At 42.3% G+C, this 27,505-nt stretch overlaps 1 protein-coding gene across 8 annotated transcripts; it reads left to right on the forward strand.

The window, feature by feature from the left end:
- The first annotated feature begins 1,930 nt into the window (after positions 1-1,930).
- LOC136430726 (PDZ domain-containing protein 7-like) lies at positions 1,931-27,496 on the forward strand. 8 transcript variants are annotated; one of them, XM_066421560.1, is made up of 24 exons: positions 1,931-2,156; positions 11,656-11,831; positions 12,307-12,526; positions 12,968-12,994; positions 13,247-13,276; positions 13,736-13,888; positions 14,037-14,211; positions 14,401-14,586; positions 15,824-15,971; positions 16,268-16,367; positions 17,283-17,603; positions 17,961-18,458; positions 18,841-18,879; positions 20,254-20,447; positions 20,752-20,814; positions 21,285-21,376; positions 21,792-21,883; positions 22,120-22,167; positions 22,634-22,708; positions 23,082-23,964; positions 24,487-24,507; positions 24,740-25,215; positions 25,634-25,734; positions 26,253-27,496. In XM_066421560.1, exons 2-24 carry the CDS (start codon positions 11,679-11,681, stop codon positions 26,388-26,390), a joined length of 4,233 nt encoding a protein of 1,410 aa, XP_066277657.1. In that variant the 5' UTR covers positions 1,931-2,156; positions 11,656-11,678; the 3' UTR covers positions 26,391-27,496. The 8 variants fall into 8 exon arrangements, with proteins under 8 accessions (XP_066277657.1, XP_066277659.1, XP_066277662.1 ...); XM_066421561.1 differs by lacking the exon at positions 1,931-2,156 and adding an exon at positions 3,943-3,961; XM_066421562.1 differs by lacking the exon at positions 24,487-24,507.
- Positions 27,497-27,505: the final 9 nt, after the last annotated feature.

Below are 27,505 nucleotides of genomic sequence, written 5' to 3' on the forward strand. Positions count from 1 at the left end.
TGCCACTACACTAGTATCCCCAATCGCATCTTTTTGGCCTTACACGAACTCATAACAATGGAAATATCGAGACGGTCAAAGCGTTACATACCAAAGAGGTCAAATAAGCCTAAAAAATTGTACGATTTGCCCATTCTCGAAAAGGCCGAAAATTGGCAATTTGACAGCCGATTTAGCCACTTGTCTCGAAGCGGCCGGGATCGGTACTGCAGATTAGACCATGATAGGGCATGTATAGTCTTGAGTTGTCAAATGTTGAAATATGCAAGATGATAGGCTAAAAGCCAGTGAAACTTTCCCAAGTAGGTTCAGACATCTTTACATACATCTACACCTACAATGGGCACTAGTCATAAGAATAGTAGGGACTGATTTAGGCACCGCACGAGGAGCCTATGCAACATCATGTCCCGCCTGTAGAAGCGCCACATCACTGCCCACATGTAATCACCTAAAGTTATAATTACATTATCAGATATATGTGTTAAGTCTCTTGTTTACACCATCAGTAGGGAGGCGTATCAATAAAACCTGGCACGGACGAGAGTAAAGTATCAATTCATGATAATAATGTTTACTGTGGACAGTGAATACAGACAGCTGTGTCGGCGGTAGGGCAACGAACTCAGTCAGAAATTGATCTGTCCAGAAGCTGGGGAGGATCTGTCTCAAAAACGATGTATCTTTGTGAAGAAATTCACTCTGGAATTAAAATGGTGGAGCAGTTCAGGGCATGGACTGTGAGCGTCAGGTAAGCTTCAAATAATTACATAAGTAAGATCTTTGTCCATCTTGCTTGTAACGTACGCATTTAACACTTATCATTTCTCTAACACCCCAGACACAAGGCTGTCCTTGATTGAGTTGCAATATTTATATTATTCATGTCTTCATAGCCTCCGTTGCAGGCTCCGAACCGGCCTTTTTTTGGGCTAAATAATATACTTTTTGCAGCCAGCCCGTAACCATCAGCCACCCCCGTAACCATTTTTGCCGGCAAAATGGTTACGGGGGTGGCTGATGGTTACGGGCAAGCTGCAAAAAGTATATTATTTAGCCCCAAGAAAGGCCGGTTTAGAGCCTGCAACGGAGGCTAATGTCTTCATAACTTTCTTCTAACGGATCGTTATCTTTATGTATCCTAGTGCACAATGCTTTATACAGTTTATAGTATTGATAAAACCTGCCCATCGATGGTTTCTGAGTCGGAGCGTTGACTGAGGCGGGAAGGATAAGAAAATGACCTTGTGTTGTCTATCATGGGCGCTATTCTTGGACATTATACAATTAATGTCTTCTATGCAATGTCCTTTGCCCATCCAAAACATGATAAAAGTTTTCAACTCTTGAATGTCTGTTGAATGTTCTTGTAAATCAGACAACCCAAGGACACATAATATCCTTGGATAACCGCACTTTTTGAATGAGTCGAGTGTGCGTGTGCGTGGGCGGGGAGGTATACAAGGGTAAGGTACTATCAGCGTCTTGTTTTGCAATAAAATGAATGTCTATCTGAAAAATTTCTTAGGAGTCTTCCTTCTGAGATAAACTGAAATACCCTCAGGTTAGCTAAGCTTTCATTTCGGACGGTCACGTAAAGCCGTAGGCCCCGTGTACAAGGGAGCTTCAGGCATAAGCCCCAAGCCCCACACTTATCGAGAAGAGTAAGACCCGGTGTGCTTGGCCAAAAAAAACGCCTTAGCGAAGCCGCATTGCACACCACAAGCTACTTGAAAAGGTATCATGCTTCACCTCAATTGAGGGTGACAACTTTACTTTTAGTTTTAGCTACGTTTACGTTTATTACTGTACTCCATCTGCTGTATTTCCCAACCTCGCCACTAGAGGCCGCTGTTCTGCCCAGGACGTCCCGCGTCAACAGGTGGTTGTCCCGCCCGAGGATTAACCAATCAGCGGGTTTGTTTGTCCTGACGTCACGGTTGGCTGCACTATTGACCGGGGAGGACAGAAGCGGTTCTAGTTTTACCTTCTGCAAAACAACTCCCATTGTTTGGCGCTTCTAGCGTCTTCTCTGTATATTTTTCCTCAGATATGGCGAGGCGGGAGTTTCCAGAAACCTGTTAGGCATGTGAGGAGTGTATAACCGGGAGCGAACATGGTTGTCAGACTTGTTTAACGCGGGTAGTTTACGTCAGGTGAGTACCGTTATGTTGCACCTTGCGGTTCACCCCCTCCCCAGGTAGCTAAACCTGCTACTGTTACGGTTCCAGGTTCTTTCCTATCCCAACAAATACACGGATTGAAGGCTCCTCAGGCGCGTGTTTTGGTGCCTTTAGACGGCCAGGGACGTGAGGATCTCGTGTTGGTCAGGATCAGTCGACATGAGAAGTTTGGGTATCCCCGGAGACAAAATTTGTGTAGCCAGGGCACGATGATTATATTACAGAGGAGGACGGGGTACCAAAAAATGATCAATAGTAACGTTACATCTTACAAATGTAATAAACAATTTACAGGTTTGTACAGGGAGACATTCACTTTAGAATCCTATGATAATAGTTGCATACCTCCAACGACAAAATTTAGCTTTACAGGTAATCGTTAATAGCGTTGAATTCTGGCTGAATGCTGACGTTATCAAGCGCAGCTGAAAAGGTATGATTGATACGCGATATGCACGCATTCCAATACTATAGACAGAAATATTCAGGTGGGGAGGGGGGCATTTGTTACGAATGTGCTGTTGTCCTTGGGGTTTGTGTAATACATTTCTTGATGTGTAGGTCCCTTTCTTCTTCTTTTTTTTGACAAATGGAGGAAAAAAATTGAGGAGCTGTATTTCAATTGGTTTCATAGAATTTGAAATGCAAGTACATATAATGTTAACGTCATACATGCAACATTAACGTTACATACTTTGAAGGTACTAATTTTTCAATCCTTAGAGAAGCTTAACCCATGGCAGAATATGACGTCCATGTGCAAGTATATAGCATAGTTAAAGCCTGTCATTCACAGAAATAACAGTACATCATCTACTGTAGACCTCAGACAATATTTATCTTAACTTAAGGTCTTTGCAAATCTACTACCTGCCGCAACTCTCTAATGTTTATGTATGGATTCAGTGGCACTACTTTAAATCTTAAGCATTTTTATGACAACCATTTGAATAGGGACCATGGTGAGATTCTTCCTTTCCTTCGCTTTCTTCAGAATTCATCAGAAGCTTTATGAACTATGTTGTTACATTGAATTTAGTATATTTCGATTGCAGAGACATGGACAAATGTCTGGACGATACATGATATTCTAACCCACCCTCTGCTAACTTTTACTATAACTGATACAATATTGCACAGAGAGATGGCCCATAGGAAGGGGCGGGTTAATCATTAACACTTAGAGAAATAAGCAAGTAACGCTATCCCAATTTGCTTCTTCTAGGAGACCAGCTAAATGATACTGTACCCCATTGATAGACATGTTTCCAGGCAAACACTAGGTAGTTTGTATCTGGTAGAAGTTATTGCATCATTTCAGCCATAAACATGCCCATGTATACATGTGTGTATTACAACCTATGTCATTAGTGTTACAAAGGACTCAGGTTATGCTTTCAAAGCTGTTGATAGCATTGTTGGCTTGTGAGCTCTAAATTAGACTAAAAGCTAAAATAGATCTCCATGGAATTTTATGGAGTATAAGGATTCAAATTGAGACTCTCCAGCTTATTCCATTTGAACCCTGGTTGCTTTAAAATCATCTTTGTTAGTATAGACTGATAATGTAATGATTTTATATTCATAGGTTGGCCTTTGCCTCAGAAAAATGTTCTGAATTTGGTACCATCTAGCAGCTTTTTCTCTAGCTGCAGCTTCTTGCTTGCTTTTGTTATTCGATAGAATAGATACAAAAGTTTTTATTTTTTATGATTTTTTTAGGTTGTAAATATATCATCTCTGCTTACACAGTGACTGTAGGAATGTAAGACTAAGAGGTCAGTCCTTTTATTATTTGTATGCTGTGTCCAGATATTGTGGACATGCTTGCTTGACTGCAATTCTCAGGCCCAAATTTGGTTGACCCAACGTGGGCACTCAAGTTTCTGCTGAGGAATGTTCACCTGTTTGGCGGTGATTCACCTGACATTTGGTGGTACACAGGAAGGGTGGAAATTGGTGCTCGTTGTGACGTCTTACAATGTTGACACAAAGTTACCAAGCAAACACTCCCAACCATATACTGTACACCGCCAGGGCTACAAAGTTCACACTATCCTCATAAGGACTTTAACTCCTAACACATTGAACCATAGACTTTGTTCTACTTTCACTATCTTTTTTACTAGACTGATAAGTTTTGAAATAGAGATTGAAATACAGAACGTATCTTCTCATCTGCCCACCACCCAATGGACAGTGACCTTAACCTGAGCACATGACACAAATAACACTTGTTAACATAAGTAAACCACCTGTCCGGTATAATACCCAGCAGTACAGGGAACCTATAATATGATCAGTTTCATGTTAGTTTAGTTCTTGATGCTCCCTTTTCAACATTTCTTTTAGATTACTTCTGGTGGTCTAGACATAAAAAAGAATTGCGACCATTATGGTGTTTGACCCACATTGCTATACCACATGTATACAGTACCACATTTTTTCTTAAATCTGAAAACAACTTGATTTTTTATTACTTGCTGTCTGTAGAGCTGCTCATGGCCCTTCAAGTTTGATATGTCTGTTGTGTCAATGAATAAATGTCATTTTCCCATTGTTACTAGTAGTTTTTTTTTCAACAAAGCTAGAACAAATTTTTTTCTCAACAATCGTATGCATATACGTACACTTGAACCTCCAATGTTAATGATCATGTCAGAACTGCAGTGAGGACACTTGCATACGTGTATTTTATCAAGCTCATTGCTAATGACAAACTGTAGAGTCTATTTAACCCATCTGTTGATACCAGCTGTGACAAGTCAATAATGACAGCGACAAAAGTCCTCAAGGTTACAGTCACCCTGTCATTGTTCTATGATTGTCACAAGCTGACATTTCAGTCTGGTAGGATGATTCATTTCTTATTGTCTATTTTTCTTGAAACAAAACTGTCCTCATACCAATAGAATATCAATATCTCCATCCTCTTCATCCCAATTTATGTTGCAATTTCGGCTTTCTTCCTACTTCTCCCTGTCAGTACAATGGACAGTCCCTGCAGCTGTGTTTGTGTGTCCTGAATAGACCCCAGGGATGTACCATTATCTCCTCCACCAGGGGTAATTAGGCTCTCTTTACATTATACTTTTGCCGTCAGCGCCACTGGCGTCAGCGCCACTGGCGACAGCGGGAACCCCGTGTAAAGACAATTCCCGTCGACGTAGTCCCGCTGTCAACAAATTTTCTCCCGTCAGCTTCGAAGCCGTCGCCCGTCAGCACAGCGGGAGTCCCCGTCAACTTCAAACTCCGTCTAAAGAGAATACGTCGGGCTCGCGTCAGCGGGAGTCAGGGTTTTGGCGATTAGCATAAAGCACGCGTTGATTAGCATACTGTAAGTCTACTTAGATCCCCGGTATATATATAGAGAGAGAGATTCGCGGGATCCGCGGCGACTTTTGTGCCGTGCATTCATTTCCCCGCGGATATATTTATCGTACTTGTGCCCCCCTCCCCACATTTACGAGTGATGAGCATGGAATATCTACACATAAACAAGGCTTTGCATTGTAGTTTAATACGGGCGGGGAGACGCCGTCTACCGTTGTACAATCATACAATTTTGTTTCTTGCTTTTGTTATGCTTACGCCCGATACTTTCTACAAGATGGCGAAATGCAAGCACCGCAGGTGTCTGTCAGATTTCCGGGCGGTGTGTCTAGAGACGTCGCGACAGCGGCCTCCCGACAGCGGGAAATTTCGCCGCTGACGCGAAAAACGTAATGTAAACTGCGCCTTACTAGCATCCACCACAAAAGGTTTCCTGGCAATAAGTCTATCACAGGTCTATAGCACACACTGCAGACTGACCTTGACAACCTCACGCCCGTTACCTGATGGGAAGCCATGATTGTTTTGTTGCCAGCCATTCACACTTCACTGGGTGGAGTGTTTGATCTTTGACCTCTGGGAGCCGCCTGCAAGCCTATCAGCCAATGCAAACATTCGAACAAGCATTCATCTACATTACTTTCATGCAGGGGAACGGTATTTTTGTTGTGAGAGACTACCTTGTGGTCAATCAAAACTCAAAAGTGTTACACGTAGCTATATGCAAAAATCCATATTTTATTTTTATCAAATGGCTAATTTCTAAAGGTTTAGAATAAAAGATGGAGTAATTGTCAGTCATTGAACGGCTTGTCACACCTAAGACTTAGTTTTGTTGAAAAATTATCTATAAAAAAATCTCACATTTGACGAAAACAATTTTTTACTCTGTGCCAGTTTTTTGTAAAAATCTGTGGAAACACTGGTAGTAGTGGTACGGTACCTTAAGTTGATGTTGATAATACAGAAAGTTGTAGTCCGAGCTGTTTCTTGTTCTTTGTCTACACACACCATAATGCATATAAAGTTTTATGTTTTGTTGTCTGAAAAGTTGGAGTAAGGCATTATGTTGGAATGCTTTGGAGTAAATTTTCATGTTATGGTCTTAAAACATTTCAATAAAGTTGTGTTTACGGTGCATAGAAGTTGGGGTGATTACTGTGGTGTTTAAAAGTGTAGATAAAGTTTTACATTAGGATCTTTACAAGTTGGATAGAATTCTATGTTGTGTTAATATTTCTGGTTAAGTTTCATGTTACGGAGTTGAAAAGTTGGGATTAAGTTTTATGTTGTAGTGTTTAAATACTGGGTTTTAAGTATTGCGTTGCAGTGTTAACAAGTTGTAAGAAAGTTTCTTATGAAACAGTAAGTTATATCAACTGTATCTTTCATGCCCTTCCCAAACTTTCAACTATTTAAGGAAAAACACCTATAGACTATGGAATGACAGTTATGTGACGTGTTGACTTTTCCTGTTTGTTCTCCATTAACGAGCTCAAACACTTTTATTGTGTTCCCTTGGCTATTAAGCCATTTGGCCTTGAGGACATTTGTTTTTCATCAGTCAGAAAGTGCAGACTGCTTAGGTTCATGTCTTTTGCATATTGTGCAAACTATTTCAATTTCCCCATGACTCTTGATTAGTCCACATTAAGTTTGTTAATTGTACTTTTCTGTATTTGTCTCTGGCTATTTTTCCAATGCTGCCAGCCCTTTAAAAACCATGTTTTGGGTTTGTGTTGGCTACCTGGGAAGGTAGATCTCACGTCAAGAATAAAAACACCCCTGTCCAGGTATGGCATAAATACACCTCTGTCCAAGTATGGTCTACCTGATATCTAATGGCACATTTAGGGAGGCCCATCAAGCCGCCCGAGATGCTTTCCTTCTCTGGCGGCAGTTGGGCCGTCCTAGGCATGGAGCGGTCTGGAATATTATGCGTAAAACAAGGGCGAAATTTAAGCTGCTACTGAGGCAGTGTCGCCGCTCTGAGGCCCAGTCTAGAGCGGACGCGCTTGCCATGCATCTTCATCAGGGGGGTTGCAAGAGTTTTTGGAATGCTCTGCGTTCGCAAAACCGCTCCAAGCCAAATCTTCCCAACACGGTTGATGGTTACACGGGGGCTACAGATATTGCCAATATGTGGAGAAACTATTACAGTTCCTTGTTTAATTCGGTTAAGTCCGCTAATCAAAAGCAATCTGTTATGCATGCAATGGAATCCGATGTAAGCGATGTAACCACGGTAACAGTAGGAGAGATATGTGATGCTATCAATGACTTATCCAATGGGAAGGCTAGTGACGTGCAGGGCATTTCAGCTGAGCATCTCAAGAACGCCGGGCCCCAACTACCCGTTCTGCTTTCATTTTTAATTTCCTCTATGCTTAGACACGCCTATGTGCCACCTAGCATTCTGAACGTTGTACTTGTCCCGGTATTGAAGAAGCCCAGCTGTAATGCTTCGAACAAGGACAGTTATCGTCCAGGTCGTTCGGTGTAATATAACCAGCTGCTGCCGCGCCGCGTGCCTGCGAAGCTGGTGTGTTACGCCGAATGGCGGTTATACCGGCTATATAGATACAGATACAGATACAGATTGCAATTGCCAGCCCCTTGTTAAAAGTTATCGAATCTGTACTATTGACATACCTTGACGATTTCCTATGCTCCCCGAGCAACCAGTTCGGATTTAAGAAGAAACATGGAACTGATCTATGTATATTTGCCCTCAAAGAAATTATTCAGTATTATCGACAAAGGGGCTCTCCTGTATTTGCATGTTTTCTGGACGCATCCAAAGCGTTTGACCGTGTAAATCACTGGACATTGTTTAAAAAACTTATGGATCGAGGGGTTCCGATGTACCTAGTTAGATTCCTGGTCGTGTGGTATAGTACGTTGTCATTCTGTGTCCGGTGGGGCCACACCCTCTCGGATACATTTACCGCTATGAATGGTTTGCCTCAAGGCAGCATATTGTCACCAATCTTGTTCAATGTGTATGTATCCGATTTGAGTACCGAGCTACTGAGGTCTGGAGTTGGTTGCTATGTTGGGGACACCTTAGTCAACCACTTGATGTACGCGGATGACATTTGCCTCGTCTGTCCGTCTGTTAAAGCGTTGCAGAGACTGATCAGTATTTGTGAGCTATCTGGAGCGGATATTGACATGTTGTTTAATGAATCGAAAACACTATGTATGTACTTTCCGTGTCGCCGCTTCCGCATGAGTATGCCTTTGCCGCCGCTGATGCTCTACGGTACCGCCTTAAAGTATGCCTCTTCTACCACATATCTTGGGTATATAATTACCCCTGATCTTTCGGATGACGCAGCAATCCGAGCTCACGTCAGAGGCTTTTATTCTCGGGCAAACTCACTCCTCCGGCGGTTTCGTTACTGCTCAGCGGCGGTAAAAAGTGAGTTGTTCTCAGCGTATTGCTCCCGATGTATTGTGCCCAAATCTGGAGTAATTACAGCGTGAGTGCGATCTCCAAGCTACGAGTGGCTTACCACAGCGCAATGAAAATGCTCTTTTCCGTCGGCAGGCATACAAGCACTAGTTGGTTCTTTGTGAATAACCGGACCGACATGTTTGACGCAAGGCGTCGCAAGGTCACCTACTCATTTGTAACACGCCTGCTGTCGTCTGACAATGATATAATTAGAGTGCTTGTACACTCGGACGGCTTTTGCCATAGGCATAGCACATTCTGGCGACATTATGTAAAGTATTTGTAAGTGTAGCTTTGTAAATCTTTGTTCTGTATCTGTTTTTATGGGCCATGGGCCTGATACAAATAAATAAATAAATTTAGTAAGACTGTCAAGATTGTCAATCTCTACCTTGGGTCTATGATATTATCAAATTATATGAAAATGAGAGAAACAGAAATATAATTTATTCTACTTTCAGGATAGGTAGCAATGGTGTCTTGGCTCTCCTGACTTGGAATTATTACTCAGCAGAAATAGGTCTGCAATCTGTTGCTGAATAATTGAAGATGGCAGACATCGTGTGTTTTATTCATCACCTCCTGGTGAACTTAGGCTTCTAAGTGCCACTGGCGCCTCACCAACCATCCATTATCAGCCTACAACATGATCTGTGATTGCAATCATGCCTGTCTTACAGCAGACTACATCAGTTATACTTAGACGGTAGGAGCTTGCTAGCTGGTTACCATGGTAATGGTTGCCATGGCAACCCATATTGAAGCTGAATATCCCGCCATCCCCCGCTGTGTTTGTGTGAAGAGGCAGTGAAGAGTAATGATACATCACAGGGGAGGGAGGCTGGGTGATAGGGTTGTGGTGGAATCGCTCCGTGTGTAGCATGGGTTTGATGCCTCCATGGCAATGGTTAAGTGACAGTGACTGTGACACAAAGTGCTCTTACGTTCATTGGTCATTTGTCACTTGAGTAGAAGAGCTGAAAAACAGGTCGGAGGTGCAACCCTTATTTTCACATCTTCTCTCTGGGTAGAAATTGGCTAGTAATATAGAATTGTGGTATGTTGGCACTGAGCTGTGGTGCATATTGATACAGAGCTGTTGTACATGTGTTGGTAGTGAGCTAAGTACAGATTGGTACAGTCTGGTACATGTTGGTCTATGGTACAAGTTGGTACATGTTAGTACAACTCTGTGGTACATGTTGGTACAACTCTGGTATATGTTGGTACAGCTCTGTGGTACATGTTAGTACAGCTCTGTGGTACATGTTGGTACAACTCTGGGGCAAACAAGTTGGTACAGTGTGCAGTACATGTAATGGTTCAGCTCTACTTAATGGTAACAGCTCTGTAGTAGACGTAGGTACATACTGTGGTAGACAGTAGGTATAAACTGCAGTACATGTATGCATGTTAGTTCAGAGCTGTGGTTAAGAGCTATGGTACGAAGGTCTGTTATGGGTTGGTACTGCAGTGCTGTTTAAGTGTTAAAAGTCCCATCTGAGGTGCGACTGACCTCATTACGCAGCAGGACAGCAGAGATGTTTCCCTGTCTGCATCAATTATTCATAGACTTCTGGGCTTGAGTTTGCCATGAATAAGTCCGTTGACCCACTTATATACAAACACCTCTCTCAATACAATTATACAGTAAGAAAGGTATCTACATGTATGCAATGGTAAATTGTATAAGGAAAAATATAGACTTAAATATAGTTTCAGAAAATTCTTTTGGTCTATTGTTGCTCAGATGAGAACTAGATTTACTACTAGTAGTATCTGACTGGTCTTTTGTCACCTGCTTAACTAGGTAAGACAGGTGTTTGATCGTCCTAAACAGGTGTGGCAGCTGTGAATGGATCACATGATAACATATTGATTTTTGACAGTAACCCTTGCTACTATTCATCTGTCATGTTGTGTCAGAAGTATACTGTTACTGTAATTGTACATTTCTAGACTAGTCTTATGTACTCTTTTCTCATAAATATTTAGTTGTAGTAAGTTAATTTCTGGACCTTTGTGTCTTCTGTTGCTTAAAATAGGTGCATCTTTTTATATTTTCCTTCCTATACCCTGTATAGGTATGGATGAAATATACTAGTATAGTGTTTTTCTGGACAGGTGTATTCTTCTTCTGTTATGTTTTTGAACACCTCCTTTACATGGTGTAAGTCAAGAATATGAACTGATGTCAATCATGAGTACAACAAAGTGCTAATTACTAGTAGTCTGAGTGGAGCTTAATTTGCATAACTAATGAGGAAAAGGTTTATTTGGTAGGAAAGTCCATATCTCCTTGACAGTGAATTATAGGAATTCATAATATAGGTACTTTATATACAGGCACAGTCAAATCATGCATTCGCAGTTGACATGGTCATAGTATTTTAAAGTTTGTAACTCATGGCTGTAGTGTACCATCGTCAGCATTGCATTGCATTCTCATCATCTGTAACAGCTCTTTTCTGGAATCAGTCAGAAAGTATTGTTTACCAAAGCAGCCATTTGATTATAAAACATTAAAACTTATCAATTTGAATTAATCATTCCATGCTTTTTCCTCTCTACAGTTACTTAATAAGCTTTATGGAGTATTTGGATGCATTTCTGTAGCAAAAAAACGCTGACTGCGTGACTTATCAACACGACTGATCACTTGTTTTCCACATCATCCAGGAGGAAGCTGAGATGTTGGTTTGATGACCTTTAGCTACCCAGTCATCACCATGGCAACCAGGGACATCCAACGACAACAGCACCTGAAGGTGTTCTACCGGCGAGCGCAGGAGCTGCTGCTGGACGATGACAGGGACTACCTGCACAGTGTGCTGAAGGAGTACCAGCAGTACAAGGTACTGGGCAGTCATTCATGGTCAAGGGGACAGGAGGTTTTTGCTGTATTTCAAGTTCACGGTTGAAACAATTCTGTAGTACAGCGGGAATACATTGAAAAGGTAGATTTGAGGTGGAGAGGTCACCATGAAAGCAGTGAAAATAAAACTACCACAAACATGCTCAAGGGGACTTGCTATGGGGAAAAGCGATTTTCGCAGTATTTCAAGTTCACGGTTGAAACAATTTTGTAGTACAGCAGTATGCATTGAAAAGGTAGATTTGCGGTGGAGAGGTCACCTTGAAAACAGCAAAAGTTTAACGACCACAAAAGTTTCAAAGTTTGCAGTATATTTTTAGCAGTTTTCCAGTCTTATGCCTCCCTGTCTAAGGCAGCAAGTTGAACTCTCACAGTGCTTTCCTTATGGTCAATTCCAAAGGACCATGTTTTTTTCACTGAAAAAACAATGCTCAAACACATATTTGTGTTTCCAGGCTATCGACAGGCTGGTCTCCCAGCTGTGCCACGTGCTGGACACGACCCAGAAACTGGACCTTCTGAAGGAGATCCGCAAACTCATCCCGCCACAGCACCTCCCGCACTTCGACAGACTGGCGCCGTATCACAAGATGGCGCATCCCATCAGGCCAGCAGTCCAGCACGTCAAACGGGCAGGAACGGCGCCAAATAACACCATGGTCAACGGACATGCAGGTCAGTTCTGAAAGATGATTATTTCTACCATGGATTCTTTATTTGTGAGTTCAGTTGTTTGTGGTCAGAACTCTCCATGCAGAGGACTTTTAACCTTCAAGGGTATCTGGCACTACTGAGTTATCAGGTACATACCACCATCTTGGATACAGTTGCTAGGTAACACAAGGATACAAGTAATTCAGTGCAGCTGACAGCTAGTATTACTTGCAAGTATGGAAACAAGACCTTAGTATCCTAACTAGTCGTCCTAATTGTTAATGAATGAGTTCCTTCTTATGCACATTTGTCACAACAAAAGCTTTTGTTGTTCAATGATTGGGCTCAAGTAAAGTCACTGATTGAGGTTTTACAAAATTGTTTTCCGCAGTTATAAACCTTGTAAAGATCAAAATTATTATCTTCCTTGAAATATTGAAGCAAGACTGTTATTCTTTTCAGAAACCAATGGCAAGCATCCTTCCTTAGGTACCAGAATTATGTTCATTCTCCTGAGTTTTCATTGCAATCTATTTTTCCTTCATTCATAGCTAATATAACCATTTGCATTCCTGATAGTAATACTTTCATTCAAGTTACCAGAATCCACATAACCTGTTTCCCAAACCTTCATTTCATTTTCCTGTACCATAGTACATAACTCGTCTTTGATGTACCAAACCAAGATCCAACAATACTAGCCTCAATGTTAAAATCTTCATGTTGTGGTATCTTTTCCAGATGAAAAGAAGCCTGAGTTGAAACATCCAGGTGCCCATCTGCTTCATTTTCAGTTTGCATGCTTTTGTCCGAGGAAATCTTGACTCTTGATTTTGCTGCCTTTGCAGTTGTTTATAATTGATTACAATACTTCACCAAATACAACATTTCATCCAATGCCAATTTTTTCATATCATGCATGTTTTTTGTAATGCATGAAGGTTTCCTTTATACTTTAATATCATTTTAACCATTTTTTAAAGGAACAATCTTAAAGAACAAAACATTCCATTCTTGGCAATGTAACCAATCTTCCATTTGATCAAAATTTGCATGGGCACCTTAAATTCTTAAGTTGGTCTAATTCATGTTGGACAACAACAGTGATGCTAACAGGACAGAAACTGTTTTGTATCACTAAGAGAAGAAAGTGTTGTTACCAGGGACAAAGAAATATCAGTCTACTGTGTTTGAGGAGGGCATTTAAAAAAGAAACTTTTATTTTTTCAGGTACTAATGGACTGAACACCTCAGACAGTGGAGGGGGCTTTCATGTGTTCACCATCAACAAGGGGGACGAAGGTCTGGGGTTCAGCATCCGAGGGGGGTCAGAGCACGGGCTGGGGGTGTACATCAGCAAGATGGACTCAGGGGGGATGGCAGGTGAGTTCACACATATTTTTGCCACATTTTTTGGTTACCTATGAAATATATCAAGTATAACAAAAGCACAGCTTCAGTTCTCTCCATATTCTGGAGTGATGCTGCCACTGACCCCTCACATTGCATGACCTCTGACCTTTGCCCCCAGAGCGTGTTGGTCTGGAAGTGGGTGACCAGATTCTGGAGGTGAACAACGTGAGCTTTGAGAACATCGCCATCAGCAGTGCCGTGAAGGTTCTGTCCGGGAGCAACCGGCTCAAACTGGTCATCAGGCGGTGCGGCAAGATCCCCGGCTTTAAGTTCTCCCGTGAGAGGACATCATGGTGAGTCCAGCCTTCTTTTGAACTGTGGGGGAAAATCTCGTGGATACACGGCATTAAGTGTGTTGGAATTAGGAAGAGACTTTGGAAAAGAGCAGGGAAGAAACCTTAGTAGGAATTACAAAGAATAGACGTAGTGTTCAGCACCAAGGACAGCACCACATAACTATTGCACATTTGCTCCTCTCTCAGGTACGATACCATAAGGAGGAAGATCGTGGAGGGCAGCGAGGATACGGCACGGCCAACGACACGGAGCAATATGAGGCTGCTTGCAGACGGCGACGAGAAAAAGGTCAACTTCAAGGTCAAACAGGGGATGATCGGGTTCAACATCCGTGGAGGCAGCGAGTACGGGGTCGGCATCTATGTATCACGGTGAGCAGACCAAACAATCATTTCTCTACGTTGATGAAGGTTAGACATCCAGGTAATAAGATACGCCAAAAATAATTACTCAAGCAACTGGATAAGATTTTGAAACAGTCAGACGTTTCAGACAGTATCCACTGTCTTTCGTCAGTGACTAACGATAGGGCTGAGAACACCAGCTTTATACCAAAACTCTGAATAGATATGTTAATGAGGTAAAGACAATTTAGGATGTCTTGAAGTAGTCTTCAAAAAGAAGATTAATTCAAGACAAAGTTTATGCCAATAGTTCAATTAGCTACTGTTGTTCTAGTACAGTAACTAAATGTTGCTCGTCCGGGGGTGGGGGGTGGGGGGCAGTGCATTATCCCAGGTGCCTGAAAGTTGAACGCGTAGACCCCCTTTCCTGTTGAGGGCGGGGTTGTACATCCTCTCATATATTGCTTCTCTAATTCCCTATTGCCCTCAACAGGAAAGGGGGTCTACGCGTTCAACTTTCAGGCACCTGGGATAATGCACTGCCCCCCACCCCCCACCCCCGGAGGAGCAACATTTAGTTACTGTACTAGAACAACAGTAGCTAATTGAACTATTGGCATAAACTTTGTCTTGAATTAATCTTCTTTTTGAAGACTACTTCAAGACATCCTAAATTGTCTTTACCTCATTAACATATCTATTCAGAGTTTTGGTATAAAGCTGGTGTTCTCAGCCCTATCGTTAGTCACTGACGAAAGACAGTGGATACTGTCTGAAACGTCTGACTGTTTCAAAATCTTATCCAGTTGCTTGAGTAATTATTTTTGGCGAATCATTTCTCTATCACATGTCAGTTTGGCTAAAGCTTTAACCCCTTCCAAGCTACATTCCACAATTCCATTCCCCCAAAGTTTTAACCTTCGGCAAGCTAACTGTTGGGTACCTTCAACTTTCCATACTTCCATAAGTACAGTACTTTCCTACATATTACAGTCCAGTTGTTACATTTATACTAACCTGTATAACTCTAACAGACCATGGTTTCAGTCAAATTTTATTGATCTGATAAGGTGCAAAAACGTTGTGTGATCACCTTCATTTCTACAGACAGTAAAGAATCTTATTGTATAATATCCATATATGTATAGGATCAGTTTTTGCACAAATTACAGCAAAAAGGATCAGCTATCTTGTTACAATCATGTTATCTAACCAAGTTCTTGGTATAAAGATGTGTGAAAGTAAACAGAGCTGTGGTCCCCAGGGTGGATGTCGGCAGCCTGGCGGAACAGAACAGCATCAAGGAAGGGGACCAGATCCTGGACGTGAACGGGACCAGCTTCGAGAACATCACGCACGCCGAGGCTGTGGAGTTTCTACGGCACCAGAACCACGTCACTATGACCATCAAGGTACGACTCGTCATACACTGGGTTTTAAAAGAAATATGTGTGAAAAGGCTTATCAAAATCATTATCAGTATGGAGCATAATGGCTTCCATTCATTTAGATACATGTATCTACTGAACTCCTTCTTTGGGGCACCAAAGTAGTAATGGTTATGCAGCTGGAAAATGGTAATTCTTTCCTTACACAAAGTAGTTGATTATTTTGCCTTGGTTATTTATAGTTGTTAATCACACAAATATTGTACAGTTTTATGGCACACATGATGAACCTGTGTTTCCCCCTGTATGTGTGTTTGTAGGATGTGGGAAAGTACCCAGCCTACAAGGAGATGTTGGCAGAGTACAGCTGGGTGGCTGGCCAGGCAGGCAGGAAGGTCATGAGGAAAGGACAGAGAAACAGTCAGTACCCCCTTACTTCTGCTTGGAGCCATTATCCCTAAAAGGGGTTGATGAGATTGGTCCAACTAATGCATGTTTTGTTAACCTCCAACATACAAAATTGCCTGACGCTTTTAGAGTCAAAGATTTAGGATGCATCCAAAAATCAAACTTAAAAGGAAAAGACAACTAAAAGCACTTGTTGGAAAAATTATGATATTTGAGAAAGTACAATATCACACTTTTTTTTTTTTTAGTCTAGACCTAGTCAAAGAAGCAGGAGTTATTTCACTAAGAAAAACAGTTTACATTTTCCCCTGAGCTAGTGAATTAATGGAGCATGACAGTCACTTAGTCCCCTGCTAAGTTTGTGTCAACAAAGGATCAACTTTCCCCCCATAGTAATGACAGTGCTAACCAGGGGTCCAGCTTATGGAGAAGGCTCTGATAGGGACGTAAAGGACCCTGATATTTTCCCCAGTGATCACGTTGATAAGACTGAGTGTATTGAGTTTCCAGCTTGTTAAAAAAAATCAAGCTTAGGGTTCATACAATGACACAAGCTATGATGAATCAATGTAACTTTTATCATAAGCAGTTATAAGCTGTTGCCTGTAGTTTTATGAAGTCTGAATCTACAATTTTGTGGCCTGCAATGTCACTAATCATACACATGTTATGGTTTGTAATAACTCAAGCTTTCTCATTGTTGTAATTGTTCTTCTGTGTTTACTTCCTTTTAATGCTGCCAGTTATTTTCAAAAATTTGAAAAATGGTAAGTTAGCTAACAGCATGACAAGCCTTTTCTTTCTGTACGTATTTTTAAAATGTTATGAGCGGATCAAATAAATCAATCATAACTCTAGTGTACTTAAGCACCATTAGTAATGCTAAGGTAGGCAATAAAAGCTTATTTGTTTTTTCATATCCCACAGGACCCAGCATTTCACCCCCAGGGCCACTAAAGGCCACGCGACCAGTCTCCTATCATTTTGAGGACTCCAACCAACAGACGTCTCCACGTGTGGAAACCTTCACACAAACTGTTAAAGACGATGTTTCTGTAGGAACGAACTCTTCTCGTTCAGTAGAAGTTCAGACAGAAACACCCATGTGGAAAAGGTCAAGGTCGACTTCCCCTCCCGGTAGGGACCGTTCATTGTCGCCAGGGAGGGAGAAGTCGCGACAGGCACTGGTGGAACTGAGTCAACCCTCGCGGCCCGTGAGACGGACTCAGAGTCTCACACTGCCTACAGGTTTGTAAGCAGGGACTGTTCAGTAATACTGTATGTAGGGGTCAGGTGGAATTTCATATGGGGCTTGTCAGGCAGTGAAACATGTGGGTTGATTCAGTTTGTTTGTTTTGAACAATGACGGTAATCCGCCTTTAGACTTAACACCAGTTTTGTACAGGAAGTAAAAGCTGTGCAAGACCGGACTGTACGGTTTGATGCACTCCAACCGGGAAGTACACCTACTCTTTGTGATAAGTGTGGTGGGTTCTTTAACGTGCTTGAGGTGTGACTCTTTTCAAACACTGGATATATATGTGATATATGTACTGATCTGACATGTCATATTCATTCTAACCTCCTGAATTTGTTTCCTTCCAGACAAACCTGAGAAAAGTAAAAAGGACAAGGATGCGTCTGCCACAGTAGGAAGGTCGCGCACTTTTAAAGACTTTCTCTTCAGGAAGGAAAAGGACAAGAGCAGGAAAAAAGATTCCAAAGGAAAAGGAGATTCCAGAGGAAAAGGAGATTCCAGAGGAAAGGCAGATTCCAGAGGAAAGGGAGATTCCAGGGGTAAAGGGGACTCTAGAGGAAAAGGTGATTCTAGAGGAAAAGGGGACTCAAAAGGGAAAGGAGATTCCAAAGGGAAAGATTCCATAGGGAAAAAAGACTCCAAAGGCAAGAGTGATTCCAAGATGAAGCAGTTAATGGGTTCGTTGGGGAGGAGTGCCAAGAAGATCAGGTCACGACCTTCAGGTCTGCTGTCCAAGAACAAGTCCAGCGGCAGTGAGGATGAGCTGGAGAAGGGAAGGTCGTCCGGCCGGTCCTCAAGGTCGAGTGACAGCGAGACTAAAGGCAGAAAAAGTAGCAATTCTGAAGGTCAGTGGAATGTCGTGATGATTGTTGTAATCTATGAACAGGTATGTCATGCATTAAAGATGAACTGTGATTTTACGAACCTATTCCTCTTTCACTGCTGTTTTTTAATATTCTTTCTATCCAGATTTATACAAAGGACTTTTTCAAATACAATTGTACTTGTTCTTGAAATTGATCACAACACCTTATGCCCATTAAAGGTACTGGAACTCAGATAAGGACGTAGAATGATATCAACTTCCATCTAACTCTCTGACATGACCACATATTCTGACTTATAGATATATGAGCCACCTGTTGTGGCAGACTTCTCTAACCCTACACCTGTCCTTTCTTGCATGTCTCCTTCCTGTGGTGATAACTCCTGTCTTTAATTTCCAAGCCTCTGGTGATTCCGATGACTGCAGTACTAGCAGTGCAGGTAGGTTTGGGTATCTTTGGTGAGAGTTTGGGTTTAAGGTATTTCAGGTGCATTTTACCAACTAAGTTGATAGTTATGTACGCTTGAAATAACACAACGTAATGACATTCAACACCTCAATGTTCACTCAGCTTTTTAACACAGGGTTTGTATCTTATTATTTAGCGGGTTGGTATAAAAAGAATCATTATGCTTTAAGTGGATGTTTTACCACAAGGCCACACCAACTTAATTTTATGGATGACGTCCCCGCGCACATTGATTTTTGCCTGTTCTCAAAAAAAAATCAGCTCCTTCGAGGCTCCACAGACTTCCGGAAATTGCCGACTTTTTTTGCCCTGAAAAAGACCAGCATTGTGCCAGCTTGTCGTCTACACATAAAACTTGTTATGTACTACCACAAAATACGTCAGGGGGATGTTACGTTTGCACTGTTCAAAGAGGTTTTAACCTCCTTGCACTGTTGTACGAGAGACTCGCGGCGGTCAGCAAGTATCACCCAGACGCTTTCAAAGACGTCCTATCCAGAGTGGCTCTCTCACGTTCTTTATTGGAACGATGAGAGACATGGGAGAGGAGTTGAGGCATTGGTATCAAAACTCACAGCGAGATCTGTGAACCATGGAATGCTTGATATGGAGCTCAATGTCATGTATGTTGAAACTGCCTTTATGAGTATTCTTATCACAGTCATACATCATCCACAGTCCTTGGAGCCAAATACCATCTAATAGTGTACATCTTTGATCGTTCTTGTCAATATATTAAACATCTATCACTTGAGCTGAGTCTGCTAAGATGAACAAGGCATGTACCTCCTACAAATAAAGACTCGTTGTTTGATTGTTCTGTGGTTCAATTCACAATACCACCTTTGTAGTCCTGTGGTTTAGCAGAATTTTTTTTTTGCTGGATGTTTCTTTTTTTCGCCCCCGCACATTAGTTTTGGGGTCTCCAGAGGACGTCATGTATAGAATTAAGATGGTGTGGCCTAATGATTACCAGTACCTTTTGGTATCACAGCTTCCACCTAGCAGAGCACAGTCAAACTGCACTTATGACATACACTGGTGAAAGGTGGTGCTGATGAAAAAATCTGTTACCGTACTTTGTGGAACATTCCAAGCAAGTAATCATTAGCAATGACACAAATTTTCAAAATGTGAATTTTTCTTACATTAAAATCTTCCAAGCCATGTTTTACTCATGACAAGACACAATCACAAAAAGAACAGCACAGATAATGGCAATACAGGGATATATACTGAAAACTAAAACCAACCTTTCTTTGCTGTCTTAACTCGTAATGTGACAAAGTTGTTATTTTGTTGTGGAAGAATTCTTAAACAATGAGCTCACCTCTTGATTTGGTAGGATCCCAGGATTCCTTAGGCAGCACACAAGGCATGAACCTCGGCCGACAGCGTGGGATCTTTGAGAAGGGCGCCGGAAGTCAGGTCATGCACCAGGACATGTTGTCCATCTCTGCTGTGTCCCGGATCGAGGAAATGGCACGGAAACTTCTGAATGAAGACGAGGCCAACGCCATCTTGAGACACGTCAGAAGGGTATGTCACACCCCAAACCTGCCATTTCACATGTAACGTGTACTTTAGGCATGTTGTTTCACATGTAATATAAGTTTGTATGCTTTTGTTTTTCATGTATTAGAACAACCCTTCCCTTGCTTTATGTAGAAATAACCAAGCTTCTACTGATCATGATACAATCAGACCTTCCCCATCTGTGTGCCATAACATCGTGACCCCTTCTTCAAGATATGTGTGTTCTCCTTCCCTATCTCCCCCCAAGTGTGTTACTTACCCCACTCCCCGATGTGTGTGCTACTAACCCTGTGTGTGGTTCATACAGTACGAGGCAGGGGGACCAGTTGACGAGTTGGCGCAGTCTGTTTTAGACACCCTGGACCCACTGGTACTGGTCACTCTTCTTACACCATGGCTAACTTTTCACACAATGTCACGCTTCCATGCAGGTGTCAGTAACCTCCCTATCACTTCTTCTCATGTTCAAGTCCTGCTGATTATGTAATCTGATGGGTGCAGCATGGGATTGCATTGGAACAATACTGTCATCTAAGTCCGCCTTCATAATACTCTACCTACCTGTCTCAAACCCTCTCCTCCTTGTGGGTGTGTAAGGTTTTAATAAGGTAGCAACCTGTCCCTGTACAGTTATTCCTGTCTGCATGTACCTCCTACATTTTGTACATGTACACTGAAGTTAACGCTTTGTAATTAATGTAGATGTTCTTGAAACTGCTGTACGTGTAACACATTTACTGTTGCAGCAGTATTAATGTGAATTGTTCTCTGGGCTATAATCTAACCCCTTTGCTGATCTAACACACCACCCCCCTGTTTAACACCCCTGTGTTCCTGCAGTACACGGAGGGGGGTACAGTGGAGGAGCTGGGACAGCCTGTCCTCGCCATCCTGGACAAACCAGAGAAGATCCTGGTCCTCAGGGAGATCAGGTATATAGTTACAACACACCTGTTTTATGTACATGTGCAAGTGTCCTCAGGCAGATCAGGTAGATACAACACACCTGTTCTGTGGACATTTGGAGGTGTCACCTTGACACTCACCTGTACCGGTGATCACAGCAGCCAGGCAGACACCTGTAGAAAGGGTCTTCATCTGGGCAGCTACATTTGTTCCTGTACAGGTATTCTCATCTGAGTGGCTACCTTTACATGTAGACACGCTGTCTTTCTATTACAAGGTGAAACAGTCTAATGAAGAGGTGCATGTTTTTACACAATATATAATACTGACAACAAGTATATTTGTTCACACATTATCATATGTAGATAGGTCTGATCATGTTTGACAGCATGTTGTTATAACTATATTGTTAAATGTATTTGTTTCTTTACCTGTTAACAGAGGGATCATAACTCCTACTGACCTGGGCAGGTTTGATAGCATGGTCTCACAGAGGGAGTTTGAAGCTCTGGAGGAACTCAGCACAAGGCCATGTAAGTAGTATAAACAAGGCAACAACCATGTAAACATGTCTCAACAAACATGAATACAACTTAACAGACATGTTAACAAGGAAATAAGTAAATCATTATGAGCAAGGTTATTCATTGGTATAAACAACAAACATTCAGAAGTTTTACAAAGGCTCACATAATCTTAGCTGGTTCTAGGTGATACACGGAAAATACCACATGCTTGATCTTGAACACCTGTTGCTTGACCTTCCCAGATGACATTGAACCCTCAAAACCACCCGGTGTGCTGTCCAGTGTTTCTGGTACGTTCCTATAAACAAGGAGGCTGGCAAGGCAATCAAAATAAAACAAAAAAGATTAACAAATCAAACTCAAGTGTGAAAATCAACTAACAATGGAAATCAACTAATCTATTGATGTCCAATCCCAACTGACAAAAGATCAGAACAGATTGATTAATCACACTGATTTTATGTGATTTGGTTGTACTGGAATGATGATGGTTGTACTGATTTTGTCATGACTGATCCAAAATTCATGACTTGTGATGATGAAACTTTGCTTGTGTAGCATCGTCAAATTTGTGGTTCAACCTCAAAATTTAGCGTGTTATTGTACCATTATGGTACTGTAATTGCATGGTATATATGCGTACCATGGTAATGAATACATACATGTATATGTTCAATAAACAAGACATGAGGAACAGTACCAAATGCATACTGTATAGTAAACGATCACTATCAATTTTCCCCCTTTTCTCTGCAGCACATTTCCAGAAGTTGCAGCGGGCCCACATCGGGTTCACTCCCCCCAGGAAACAACTGCTCCACCCTTCCCCAGGTATGGGGTGGGCAGGGGTCATGTTCAAACAGCTAGAGATATGACATTTCAGAGCACAACTGAAGAGAGCAAAAACAATAGTTTTAATTCGCAAACTGCCATGAGCTAAATGTAAATGTTCAGGCAGGGATCCTTCCTTCTATCATCACAATTCTAATACTTTAGAATTGAAACAGGTTAATGACCTACAGACAGCATTAGTTATCAATTGAAACAAATCTTTCATGTGGTAGCTCTGCAGTTGTGACTGAATGATATTGTTTTGCTCCATATTGTGTTAATATCATGGATTTAAGTTAAAGGATAATCGTACTTCCAAAATTCAGCACTTCTAAAATCTTTTGTTAAACCCTATCTCCACTGACTTCCACAGACCACCATGGGAAGTACCACCTCCGCACAGTGGAGGAGTACGAGAGGGAGCGACTACGCAAACTGCAGCGGGAACAGCGGAAGAAGGAGCGTAAATCATCCAAGAAAGGAAAGACGCCCATTCCATCACATTCCCCTCCCCCACCTCCAGACAGCGATGACCTCTCACCAAACAGACAGAACCCTGTGGACCTGTCCCCACCCCTGGGGAGTTTGTCCCCACCCCTGGGTGGAGCGTCCCCACCCATGCCTGTTATAGAGGAGGGTAGTGTGACTTCCAGTGTGGCTAGTACTAGTAACAAACCTGTTGGATTCACAGTGACCAGGCTGTCAGACTCCCCCTCCCCAGTCCACCCCCCCTCCGCTGGACCGAAAGACTCTGATGTCCAGTTCCAGGCACGCGACGTGAAGCCCGTGGACAGCGAACTGTATCGGCTCGTCTACATGGGAGCAGGAAACACCGGGCGCGGCAGCATTGAGATTGTCCCCGACGAATCCCCAGATACCTCAGCCAATTGGAACCCAGTCGTGGCCATACCAGCCAACCAAAGGGTCAAGCCAGTAGCTGTCAATCATTCATCATCAGCCAATGGGAATAGTCCAAGGAGCACACCCTCTCCTGTACAGGCGGCAGACAGGTCAGACACGACAAAGGGAGCGATGCCAATCTATGCAACAGTCAACAAACCCAAGTCTACAGCACAGGCCAACGGGCCAACAAACAAACCTGAAGAAAACAGTGTGGAGGAACCTGTCGACAGTAGGGGGGCTTCCACTGATGAGAACAGCCAGCCAGTGGTAACGGTGACGATATCTCCCCTCAGAGTCTCCCCACCAATGGGGAACGGCAAGGTGTCGCCTTCTGTTGTCAGGAAAGGGATCTTGTAAGTAGAATATTAAAAAGAATTTGGATCATTACACTTTTTAAAGTGGGGTTTACACTCAATGCTAGATGCCCTTTGCAAAACACTTCATACATGATGTTATACACTTATACTAGTAATCATCATGCAAGAAGAGTTTTGTTGAGTAGTGTCATGATGTTATTCACAGGTGGTAGGAATTTGTTTCTAACCCTCTAGAGTTGTACTTCTTGTTCCAAATTTCAAGAGAAATGGGCTGTTGCACCTGCCAAGAACACACAACAGGTGGCCATTATGAATACTAGCACCACATAAAGCTGGTCATTGATCTTATTTACATGTAGTTACCACAGTGTATTACATGTATTGATTTCTGCCATCTGACTTCATTCACCAAATGGTTCATTACTGCACCAGCCCTCACTTTAGAGATGCACCGCTTAATGCAAGAGTCACAGTTTCTTGTCACAAGAATCACAGCATCTAGTCCACCCTTGTCTGTAGTGGTGTACTAATGCATGTTTATTGTTTCTGTGCGGCTAGTTTCTGGGAAGAGACGGACAGGTGAGTCTAGTTGTGTTTCTGGGTGATAAAGGTGCTTCAGGTGGTCAACACTGAGGGTAGCACTGGTGGGCAAAAATTCACTTGAATAAAAAAAAGCCAAGTCAGCTAACTTCACCTTTCAGCAAATTCTGTTTGCAAAGAAAATGGAGGTTTTGTACTTGGGAAGTTTGTGCCTGGACACATAGGAAAAATAGTGTTGAGGTTGTCAATAGATCCATTTTTATCCCACCAGAAAAACGGACAGCTCCAAGACTAAGAAGGAGACCCAGAAGGCACTGAACTGGGACGAGGAGTCGATCCGTGCCAGCACGCCCAACCACGACCTGGAGGAACAGGACGACAGTTTACATCTGGAGGATGGGGACACCTCAACCAATCAGGAGGAACCACTTAACACATTTACACCAATCAGAACAGACGACGTGGACATCCCCCCTCCTCCATCCTTCCATGCCCCAATACCCCCTGCTCCACTACACCCCCCTGGACCACCCCCAGACAGCCACCCTCCTGATCCCCCTCCTGCCATGGAGCCCCTCCGCCCCCCTCCTTCCTTCTCCCTCCCCCCTCCCCCAATACAGTCCCCTGGTGATGAGTATGAGGAGATAGAGTTCCCTCCTCCTCCCCCACAGGTAGCAGCTCCTGAAGCCCCTGCCCCTGAGGAGAAGGAGACAACAATTGAGCTGATCAAAACAAGGACATCACTAGGTAAGGAATGGTTCGTGCAGAAAACATTTATATACAGGGGGAGCTATCGACATACATGCACAAACTTACTGACATAAGTTACTCACCAACATCCACGTGCAAGGACAGCAACTCACAACAGTATTTGATGATTTGTACTTGATGTACTTGCCTCTGGGTCAGTTACCATGTCCTGTGACATCAACTGTTGACCATGTCAAAGGTCACTGAGGGATGGTCCTGCTACGCCAAGGCACACAGTCATTAGTGTTTCTGCACCTGTAGAAGAACAGAAACAATCACCCCTGACCCAAAAATCACGAATCAGTGCTCCCCCAGAAAATAAACACCAGCGCTTTAGGGTCGAAGGAGGCTACACAATAATACACTTCCATCCTTTGTCACTAGAGGGCAGTGCTGACAGCTTGTGTTGTTCCAGGTATCAGCATCTCAGGTGGGCGGGACTCCAGATCGCAGCCTCGGGTGAAGATCGAGAGAGTGTTCCCTGCGGGAGCGGCAGAGGAGGATGGACGCCTGAAGGTCAGTGGTCATGCTTTACAGTACCGGTGTTGTAAGGACATTCCATTCATCATTGCAGGGGTGTGATTCTCTTGAATGAGGAAGTTTTTGCGCCTAGGGACATCTCGAAGGTGCATTTAGACAAGTATGTTTTGATACCAGAGAGACAGATCTAGGGGCGGGAAAATGGCATTTCCAAGTAGTTATTTATCTTCAGACTACCCAGGGATTCATTTTGCTCTTCCTATCCAGCAAAGCGGATGTCCCCCAAAATAAATTCTCACGCATTTCTAAATTCAATGATAAGAAAAGTTATGGTCGTTTAACCCTCTCCCTTCTGCCTAACAAATAGGAAATGGGGTGCCAAACGGCTATTTCAGAGTGCTAAAGGTTAAAGACATTAATATATATATACTACAAATATAAGCTTCACAATGTTCACCATAGAGTGCTTTTTAAAAACCTAGACAATCTAATTTAGCCTTCCCTGAAACCTTAAGTCAATGTTGTAGAACGGTTTCTGTTTTGATTGGCTGCAGCCTGGGATGGAGATCGTGTCCGTGGACGGTGAGCTGCTGCAGTCGGTGACACATGCCCAGGCTGTGGACGCCATCCGGAGAGCGTACGCCACCAAATCCCGCACCAGGATGATCCTTGTGGTCCGGGACGGCACGTGACGTTTTCCGACCTGATGTCTGATGTCCTGCGACGACAGGATTTTCAGAAAACCAACAGTTGACCTGTGTTTACAGAAGAATGTGACCAAACACAACCACATTGCTTACTGTAATACTGTAACAAAAATGCCATTCTTCAGATGACTTTGTAACTTACAATGTCTGGATAAAGCATCTACTGTAACTAACACTGTTGTCAATCAGAGAATATTATCTTCATGTCACTTATTGTTGTGAAATAATTTACATAGAAAAATGTTTGCATGATCGACAAAATCTGAAAAAAAACTATATATTTTTGTTTGTTGTTTAGGGTATTGTGAGTTGCCTAATTTCCTGCCAGGATACGTTATGTTTATACCAGAAGTATATAATTATGTAATTTTTAGTGTAGATATAATGTTGTTGCACTTTTGTCCATCCAACTGTTCTCCAAGGAAATGTTTGTGCGCATACTGTCAATTCATGTTTAATTTACGAGGGTCAGTATCCAATCATTCCAATGTTAAACATAATGTTACAGGTATAGTTAACTGTAAATGTCTGATTTTACTATTATAGCAAATTCATCAGATATTGAGACAGGTGTAAAGTATTTCCTTCCTTTGGGCAAATGATGTGTTGTTAGTAATCCTGTAGATTGGATCTATTTTTCTACTACTGTCTGCAGATCATATAAGAAAGATGTATAGATACATGTAATGCAAGTAGAGCATTTTGTGAAGACTTTTAACTTGTAATAAAAACTACCCGTAAATTCGCAGCAGTTTGTGAATAGACACACAAAGACACTCCTAGAACTTGTACCAGCATCATGCCACCAAGTGGCAGTCTTTCGTCATTTCTCCAATCTCTCAACCTTTTTTCTCAAAATAGATAATTCTAGTCTAACCTGACATTCTGTACTCCTTCAAGGCCTGGTTGCCAAGTCGAAGTTACGTTTTGATGTCCACTGAAGACAGAGACTTTAAAAAATGGGAATAAGGGAGTGAAGTTTCTGGGTGCTTGTTTGCCAGACTTGATTGCCTTATATCTTTTACCTAAAAAGTATGTACTGTTGGAGAACTGAAAGATCTGCTTCAAATAATAAACATCTATGATCAATATGAAGGTGT

This window comes from Branchiostoma lanceolatum, chromosome 3 (assembly GCF_035083965.1).
Source record: "Branchiostoma lanceolatum isolate klBraLanc5 chromosome 3, klBraLanc5.hap2, whole genome shotgun sequence".
Lineage (NCBI taxonomy): Eukaryota > Metazoa > Chordata > Leptocardii > Amphioxiformes > Branchiostomatidae > Branchiostoma > Branchiostoma lanceolatum.

What these genes read in the sequence shown, in the direction of transcription:
- LOC136430726 (XM_066421560.1), top strand. Translation starts at nt 11,679, where the DNA reads ATGACCTTTAGCTACCCAGTCATCACCATGGCAACCAGGGACATCCAA. An exon ending in GCCTGAGTTGAAACATCCAG is followed by an intron (nt 13,277 to 13,735) that starts GTGCCCATCTGC and finishes TTATTTTTTCAG; the next exon opens with GTACTAATGGACTGAACACC. An exon ending in GTCGGCATCTATGTATCACG is followed by an intron (nt 14,587 to 15,823) that starts GTGAGCAGACCA and finishes TGTGGTCCCCAG; the next exon opens with GGTGGATGTCGGCAGCCTGG.